Here is an 8,436-nt window from a genome sequence, read left to right as displayed (position 1 = left end):
ACAGAGGGAAATGTCACTTCTATTCAAGATTGTTAGAAACCCCTAGAAACCTATTTTTATTATGAAGTTCTTCCTGCTGTCTAATCAAGTCCTTCTTGCTGCAGCAGAAAGCTCTTTTTCTCTTAGCAGGACCTCAGGAAAGATGGAGAGCAGGGCCAGCCTCTTTCAGGTGACACCTAAAGTATTTCCAGCATTCCTTTCTCAGATGGGAGCACTCAGGCTCTTTGCTGCCTGTTCCTGGTACGGACGGGGTCAGGGTCTGCTCTCAGGTACCCCTTCTCCCCAAATAGCAGAGCAGGCCAGGGGCAAGCTCACCGAAGAAGTGGACGACGAAGCCTTGCTGGTAACCCAGCACTGAAGCCCCGGGGTCTGACTGGAATTGGATGGTGACATCAGCCATAGAGGTAAAGAGCTTGAAATGGCCACGGGGCCCCGAGTACTGGCCCAAAACCCGGGCTGTCAGGTCATCCCCATCGTAGAAGGTAAGCACGTCACCAGGGCCAATGCGCAGCCTGTAGAGGGAGACTATCAGGGCAGGGCCAGCCAGGCCAGGGGACTACAGGGTGGGTTGGACAGGAGGGCGGGCTTAACTGGCCAGTGGGCACTCACACACGGATGTCCAGCATAATACGCTTGTCCTCCTCCACATGCACACCCCAGATGCAGTCCTGCCCACGGCCATAGGGCTCAGGCCAATTGGGGGAGAGCACCACGCCGGCCGAGTCTGTGATCTCCCCGCTGCACACGGCTGGAAGGCAGGGGAGGCCCGGGAGGCGCGTCCCCTCCGCGTTCCCCCCAGTGCCATGTCCTGGGGCTGCCACCTGCCCACAGGAGTTCTTGCCCATTGCTGAGAACCCACTCCCTCTGGAGAAGCTGAATCACACCTGTTAGCAGGCTTTGTGCTCCCCGGTTCCCTGGCTGGCTCTCTGGTGCCCACCCTTCTCCCTGATGCCACAGGCCCAGCCACTGGTGCCTACTGACCTCGACAGGCCGGCTCTGTCTCATTCCACTGGGGATCATGGGGGTCAACACATTCGATGATGATGGAGCCCTGCTCCAGGGTGTAGCCAGGGTCACAGCTGAACTCCACAGTTGTACCCACAGGGTATGAGGGTGCACTGCTGCTGAAGTTGCCATATTTGACGAAAGGCTGGTAGCAATGACCCTGCTGGAAAGCTGTCAAGCACATGGCCCAGTCCAGCTCAGCCTCAGCTGGGGCCAACAAAGGGAACAGACATCTTGCTCCCCCAGGGCCTTTCTCTTCCTAAATATTCATGGGTAAATTTATGTCCTGGGCTTGGAGCAAGGACAGAACCAGCCCTGGGCCTCCATCCGGATGATGCTCAGGAAACTACCATCAGCACTGTTGTATTGCCAGGGCCTCCTTTTGTGCTCAGTACACAGTTCAGTCAGTCCAGTCCAGTTGCCACTGAGCCGATTTTGACTCATGACAACCCCATGTGTGTCAGAGTAGAACTGTTTCGTAAGGTTTCTGGTAGCTGGTTTTTCTGTAATAAACCAGAAGGCCTTCCTTCCAAGGCATCTCTGGGTGAACTTGAACTGTCAACCGTTTAGTTAGCAGCTGAGTGCTTAACTGTTTGTGCCACCCAAGGATTCCTGGTATGCAGTAGGCATACAATAAATACTTGTTTTGAATGAATGAATGAATGAGCACATGCATATATGTGTGGGTCTAGAACAACTCTTGTAACAATCTCCTCTAAGAATTGGAGCTTCTCTGCTCTTCAAACTCTGAAATTCACCTGGACTAGAGGGGAGGGATAAGGAGATGGGACCTAAGTGCCAGGTGGGCAGGGCCAGAGAGGAAGAGGGTGTGAGACCCAAGAATCCAATCCTCTCACCTGCCCTAGCCCACTCCATCCCCTCCAACTCCCTGGTCAGGCCTCACAGACTCACCCTCATAGCGCAGGGCCATGCCTGCAGCCGCCCCACTGCTGTCGGTACTGAGCTCCACAAAGAAGTGTCGGTCAGAGCTGGTCAGGCCCTCAATGGGCAGGTATTCCACCTCATAGGAATCATACACGGGCGGGGCTTCCACATTGTCGCCATTGCGGATGATGAGCCTGGACCAGGCGTGTGGCTGCTGGGTGACTGGTTCCTGAACCAGGTGTGACCCCTCCAGAGGGATATTCCCAGGCAGATACTCCCATCCCATTGTGACAACCCCTCACCTGTCATCATCCTCTGCCAGAGAAACCTTCTCGAAGTGCAGGTGCAGCCGCTGGCCCTCAGGAGCCTCAAGCAGCCAATGGCAGGTGAGGTTGTTGCTGTAGTTGCCCGGGAAGCCCGGAGAGACAATGCGGCCAATGGTGGTGTTGCGAATCACCCCACCGCAGGCAGCTGCAAGACAAGGACCAGGATCCTAGGTGGGAACACTGACTGGACCCTAAGTAACCTCACTGTTCTGGGCCCAAACAAACTCTCCCTCCCCATCTCAGCTCTGTGCCCTCTGTAGAGGGTTATTGTTGTTGTTAAGTGCCGTCGAGTTTGTTCCGACCCATAGCGACCCTGTATAGGATTTCTGAGGAGCAGCTGGTGAGCTTGAACCACCGACCTTGTAGTTCAAACGGCTTTGCAGTCTGGCGCATTAACCCACACTGCTACACCAGGACTCCCTGTAGAGGGTGCTGCTGCTGTGCTGTACCATCAATTCGGTTCTGACCCATAGCGACCCTGTATAGGGTTTCCGAGGAGCAGATGGTGAACTTGAACCGCCGACCATAAAGTCAAACGGCTTTGCAGTCTGGCGCATTAACCCACTGTGCCACCAACCCTTTATCCCTGTGACTGCTGTTCCAGGAAGCCTGCACTTCCACCAGAACTCTCTCTCTGAATCTCTCATACCCCTAGGGCTCTTCACCTGCAAGTCTCTGGACTGTAGGTGGTTCTGGGTAAATCACTTCCGCTTTCTACCAACTTCTACAGGCAGCCTTTCCTGATTTCCCCAGGCAGAGAGTATTAAAGCCTTTGGCTCTAATCTTCTTGGGTATATCCTCTGTCTGTACTTCATGTCATTCTCCTAAAACTAGTTATTTGCTTGGGTATGACCCTTAACTAGGACTCCCTAGGGTGGGAACCAGGTCTTTTTAGGCCAAACATAATTGGTTTTGATGTTTGTTGAGTAAAACAAATGAGTGACTGTCAAAATAGAGGTATGGTTAGATCAGGGAGGACAAACACCTGGCGTGTATGCCATCCAGCCCAGAATCTGTGCCCTTAGCACACATTACTGAGCTGACTGGTGGCTTGAAGCACTTTTTGAATGTGTATCCAGGCATCCTAGTGTGGCACTGTGTGCTAATGTGCTGGACTGCAAAGTTGGTTTGAACCACAAGGTCTCTGGTTCAAGCTCACCAATTACTCCTTGGAAAGCCTATATAGGGTCACTGTGGATCGGAACTGACTCAACGGCACTTAACAACAACAACAACAATCCAGGAGTCATTGCCATGATCATGGCTACTCTGCTCCCTGGTGCCAGGAACTATCTTTTCTTTCTCTTCTGAGCAGCTTGCCTGTCCCCACCAGTGAGGATTGCTGAGTGACAAACTCTTGCCATTAAGGAGTCAGAGAAAGGCCTCCTGCAGAAGGAATACAACTGGTTCCAAGCCATACTTCCCTCTCCTGGACACAAAGCTCAGGGCCCTGCAGGCTCTGAGAGTCTAGCCAGCTTGACTGATACACAGCACCTTTGTCTAAATGCTCAAGGCAACTGGATATTTTAACACAGTGAAATTCTTGGGGAAGTCCTGGTGTGGCGCTGTAGGCTAAGTACTAGACTGCTAACTACAAGGTTGTGGTTCAAAACCCTTGCTATGAGTTGGAACACATAACAACAACAAAGCTCTTGGAGGTGGAGGGGTACGTTTCTTCTCTGCAGAGGGCAGAGTCACCTTTCTGCTTGGTTTCAGAATGTAACTGCCTTTCAAATTGGATCATGTTCCATCCTTTGCTTAAAATTCTTCAGCGGCTCCCTATTATCCTCAGAATTCAGCCTCCTCTCCCCTCAGCCGTCTGCTTCAGCTCACTCTGTTCTTACTCTGCCATGCCATGCCTCTACACCTTTGCATATGCTGTTCCAGGAATCCACCCCACTTTCTCTAGCTAATATTCCCTTTAACGCTCCCTTGCCCTCTCCCTCATTGGGGATCAGCTTTTGCTTTCTAGGACCCCCCAGGTTCCTCCCATCAGAGCATTCTCTGTACTGCATTGTCCTTGCTGAGTTCCTTGCCAATCTTCCCACCTGATGGAGAGCTCCTGGAGAGACTGTATCTTATTCATCTCTGACTGTGCCTAGTACCCAGAAGGGCTTATAGAATGAAATAAGGTTCAAAAGCTCAAGTGCCTCTCATATCCCAAACCAAACACTTCATCTTCCTTCTTCGCACAAGCCCTTTCTACTGGCCACAATCCCAGACCTCCTGATGACCCAGGACCAGAACCTGGGAGTCCTTTGTTCCCTTTTCAGTGTCTCTGGACCCTCTGCTCACCTCTCCATTCCCAAGGACAGACCCTTTTGCCTCCAGGCTCTGCCCCCACCCCCAGATAACTACCTGGCTTGCTTTCCTGAGAGATAGTTCTGAGCTTCTCCCTCCTCCTTTAAAAAACCCTCAGTAACTCCCCAATATCATGGCCTGATGGTCAAGGCCTGCCTCCTAGCCTCTCCATAGGCTTCAGGCTCAGCCAAATCTGCTGTCTTCTGTGTTCCTAACACCCCTCTCAACTCTGTGCTACTGCCCACATTGTTCTCGCCACTGAAATGGCAAGCCTTCAGTGTTATCTCTCCCAGGAAGCCTTCTAAGAGTGATTGCTTCCTCTCCTTCTAGGGCACTGCTTACTTCTTGCTCTGGAATTTGACTACCTAGATGCCTTCTTCCCCTCTTTCCTGGAACTATGGGTTTTTTGAGGGTCTTTTTTTAAACAAATTTTTCTATATCTGTGGTGCCTCCTTTTAGTAGCTGCTTGATAAATGCAGTTCAGATGAATGTCATCGAAATGTGATCATTTTATGGCTCCTCTTGGAGAGTGAGGTTCAGGGACAGTGCCAGCCAGCAACAAAGAACTGTCTCTCAGTTCTTCGCTTCCCTGCTCAGTATCAAGCCCTCTCCCCTGAGGACACTCACCAATGCAGACAGGCTCCTGGGAATCCCAAAAGGGCTGGGTGGCATTGAGACAGGAAAGGAGCCTGGTGCCTTTCAGCTGGTAGCCTGTGGCACAGTGAAAGCGGGCAGTACCTCCTGGGTGGAGGCTGGTGACAGTCACATCTCCATAAGCTGGACGTCGGGGAAAGTGGCAGCTCAGGAGATAGGCTGGAGAGAGAGACAGGGACAGAGAGATGTTATGGGGAAGGAGGCTGAGCCACAGGCCACAGTCTGGGGAAAAAGGGCCAGCCTCAGCTTCTGTTGCCAAGAAGTCTCTTTAGGATCAGAGGAAGCACAGGCATTCCAGAAAGACTCCAGTCCCCTCCCCTGTAGGTGCTGAATCTGGGCTGATGAGTGGAGCAAGCACAGAGCTGGAAGGTAGGAGGCTTGGTTTCTGGTGCAAACTTTGTAACACTTTGGGCAGGTTACTTAACTTTTCTGTGTCTTTCTTCATCTGTGAATGGAAATTAAAAAATGCCAGCCCATCTACAGGGTTATTGTGAGAATAAATGGGATTATATTTCATTGAGCTTGGTATCCCTGGAACTCAAGATATATTTATTGAATGACTTATAGATGAGAAAGAACTTGAAATAGTGAAAAGCCTATGTAAAGTGTTGACATTTTTTTCCCTCTAGAGGACAAATGTGCATTGCAGCAGGAAAGATTGAAGTCAGGCAATAAAAACCTCTCTTTTATTCATGGAGAAATACTAAGACGCTTGATGGAAATGGCTTTTAAAAATAGGATGTGGGCAAGCGTGGGGGTGCAGGGCATGCCTTTTTGGAAGTTGGGGGGGAGGAACAAGTTGCCCAGGAAACCTGGTAGCTTTTGAAATTGTCATTCCAAGTTTGACCAAGTGATGGCAGCAAATCCTACAGAACAACCTGGCAAATCCCAATCTGGAACCCTATGGAGTCAGGTTACTGGTCTGAGAGATGGGGAAGAAGGCCTGGAGGGGGGCCCTTAAGAAAAGTGGCAAGGAGACAGGCTAAGGGAAGGGTTGAACTACATGCTCTAAAAACCCTATGGAGTGATAATGAAGGACTGAGAGAAACTACCTTATCTACCAGGGCATCAGGGGAACAGGAAGAGAGGCCCAGGCAGGCGCTCCACTTGCCTCGATGTGCCTTTGTGTGGCTAGAAACAGGGGTCACTTTTGGGCAGACCAAGGTTCAGACACTTGAGTTTTGTGATTTTCAGTTTTGATTTTTACCCCTCCTAGATTTAATCACTATGTCTGTGAAATGGGGAATGACCCCTATTTTTCCCAGTCTCACAGGATTCTTGAGAGAGTGACTAATGAAAGGCCAATTGTGATTGGCAGATAGTGCTTAGGAGGCCGGCTTTGGAATCAGACTGCCTGGGTTTGCTGTGCCACCTTGGGCAAGTTACCTAACATCTCTGTGCCTCTGTTTCCTTGTTTGTCCACCCATTTAGAGTATTGCATTCAATGTTGTGGAGGTTAAATGAGGGGGCTTTAAAAGTTTGTGGAGAAATGGAACTAAAAGATGATGGAATTTGTCCATGAACTTTTTGAAGCCCTTTTGTAGATGTAGTGCCTGGCACAGAACGAAATACCTAACATATCAGCCTGCTGTTCTTATATATAATCTTGATTAATAATGTACCTTCCAGCTTCTAAAATGCCTTTACACTCTAATTTGAAGTCTGCAACATGTTTGGGAGAAAGAATGGTGAGGTAAGGGTTATTAAGCCATTTTTAGATCAGGAAAGCTCAAGTCCGGAGACAGACTGAGAGATTTTCCCTCATCACACAGCAAGGAAGTGGTAGACCAGGGCACTTGAAACTTTTGGATCTAGAGCCCTCTTGCTTTCCCTCCCTCACATCTGCTTCTACAGGTGTCATGGAAACCTATTTTAGGAGTCAGAGAAGGCTGAGAGGGAACAGCCAGGGATGTTGTTCAGGACAGCCACTCACAATGGCCTGAGGAGGGACCCCAACCCAGGATGGGATGAGGCAGAGGATGTGGGACACTGAACTCAGAATGGGAGGGGGTGAGAGGTTAAGTGATGTGAAGCAGGGGTAGGGAATGGGGGGCATCTAGGCAAGGCCCAGATGTCATGCTCAACACTTGTAGTTATATTTTTCCCTTGAGTTCTCATCACATCTCTGGGAAGGGAGGAACCTCATTTCATAGGTGAGGGAATTGGGCCAGGATGGGCTGAGAGGCAGGAGGCTGGGGCAGATGAGAAGCCCCAGTCTCTATAATGGGTGAAGTGCCACTTTCCTGGGTAAGCTTCTTCCTGTTACCATGACGACTGTTCCCGGGGAGCCTACACCACTGCAATCTGTTGAGTTATTTTTCTCACTGGCGTCTGTTTCTGGGGCCAAGTCCAGTGCCAGGAGGGCTCAGAATGTGTGGAGGAGGATGTCTGTCTGGGCCCTCTGCCTCCCCACCCTTCCTGAGACTGTACGAGAGGAGTTGGAACTTGGTTGGACCTGCAGATGAGTTCTTGTGGGGTCCATGTGTGACCTCCAAAATTACCCTGGCAGGGGTGTGTGGGTACAAAGTCCCTGACCCCTTGGGACCCTTTTTCTGTAGCCCATGGAGATGCATGTGGGTATATGCGCCTCCTGTTCCCATCTCCAGGATCAGGGCTAATTACAGCCTATAATTAGGGGAATTACACTCATTAAGGAAAGAGCTGATCATTGACAAAAACTGGGCCGAGGAGGGAGGGCTTCTGGGAGCTGAGATAGAGACAGGACTGGGCCAGCTCTCCCAGCCCCTCCCTGGAATTGGCTCCCCCTTACCCAGCTTCCCATTCACTGCCGGTCAGCCACCCTTTGTCAGGCCTAAAAGGAGGAGGTCCAGGGTTTTGTGTAAAGGAATTTGCAGCAAGAGAGGTTACCGTGGCGTGAAATTATGCCCGCCACTAGGGAGGATTGATGAGCCATTAGGGAGGCCAGCCGGGAAGCCTAGATGCTCACCCTTGCCTCAGCTGGCCCTTGGCTTCTGCCCAGCCCCTGCCCACCACTCTCGGCTGCCAAAGCTAGGACTGCTGCTCCCCACTTGGGTAGGGAGATCAGAAGCGGGTGACTACTCCTTAGGTGTGGTTTCAAACATTTAGGATCCCCAGAGGAGTGCCTGTCCTTCTGGCTGTGGCCCCCTTCAGGGCTGCGGTAGTGGTCCATGACAATGCAAGACAATCCCATAATTGTACACACCAATTATTTCCCCATTAGTGCCCTCAGTCGGAGCTGGGTTAACCTGCCACTGCTGTGTGGAAGGAGCCAGGGATGGAGATG

At 51.0% G+C, this 8,436-nt stretch overlaps 1 protein-coding gene across 2 annotated transcripts in view; it reads right to left on the bottom strand.

Annotated features, from left to right (window-relative positions):
• The window catches only part of SEZ6 (seizure related 6 homolog (mouse)), a 54,090-nt gene that overhangs the window by 2,637 nt on the left and 43,017 nt on the right, over window positions 1–8,436 (bottom strand). For both annotated transcript variants that reach the window (XM_006874190.1, XM_006874191.1), the window contains exons 5-10: window positions 5,145–5,330; window positions 2,193–2,361; window positions 1,918–2,084; window positions 982–1,176; window positions 610–748; window positions 316–512 (exon numbers count right to left, since the gene is read on the bottom strand). In XM_006874190.1, the coding sequence (XP_006874252.1) occupies window positions 316–512; window positions 610–748; window positions 982–1,176; window positions 1,918–2,084; window positions 2,193–2,361; window positions 5,145–5,330 (1,053 nt within the window). The remainder of the gene's footprint in view (window positions 1–315; window positions 513–609; window positions 749–981; window positions 1,177–1,917; window positions 2,085–2,192; window positions 2,362–5,144; window positions 5,331–8,436) is intronic.

This window comes from Chrysochloris asiatica, unplaced genomic scaffold (genome assembly GCF_000296735.1).
Source record: "Chrysochloris asiatica unplaced genomic scaffold, ChrAsi1.0 scaffold00266, whole genome shotgun sequence".
Classification (NCBI taxonomy): domain Eukaryota; kingdom Metazoa; phylum Chordata; class Mammalia; order Afrosoricida; family Chrysochloridae; genus Chrysochloris; species Chrysochloris asiatica.
Note: the sequence above shows the minus strand (reverse complement) of the source record. Positions and strands in the feature narration are given on the sequence as shown.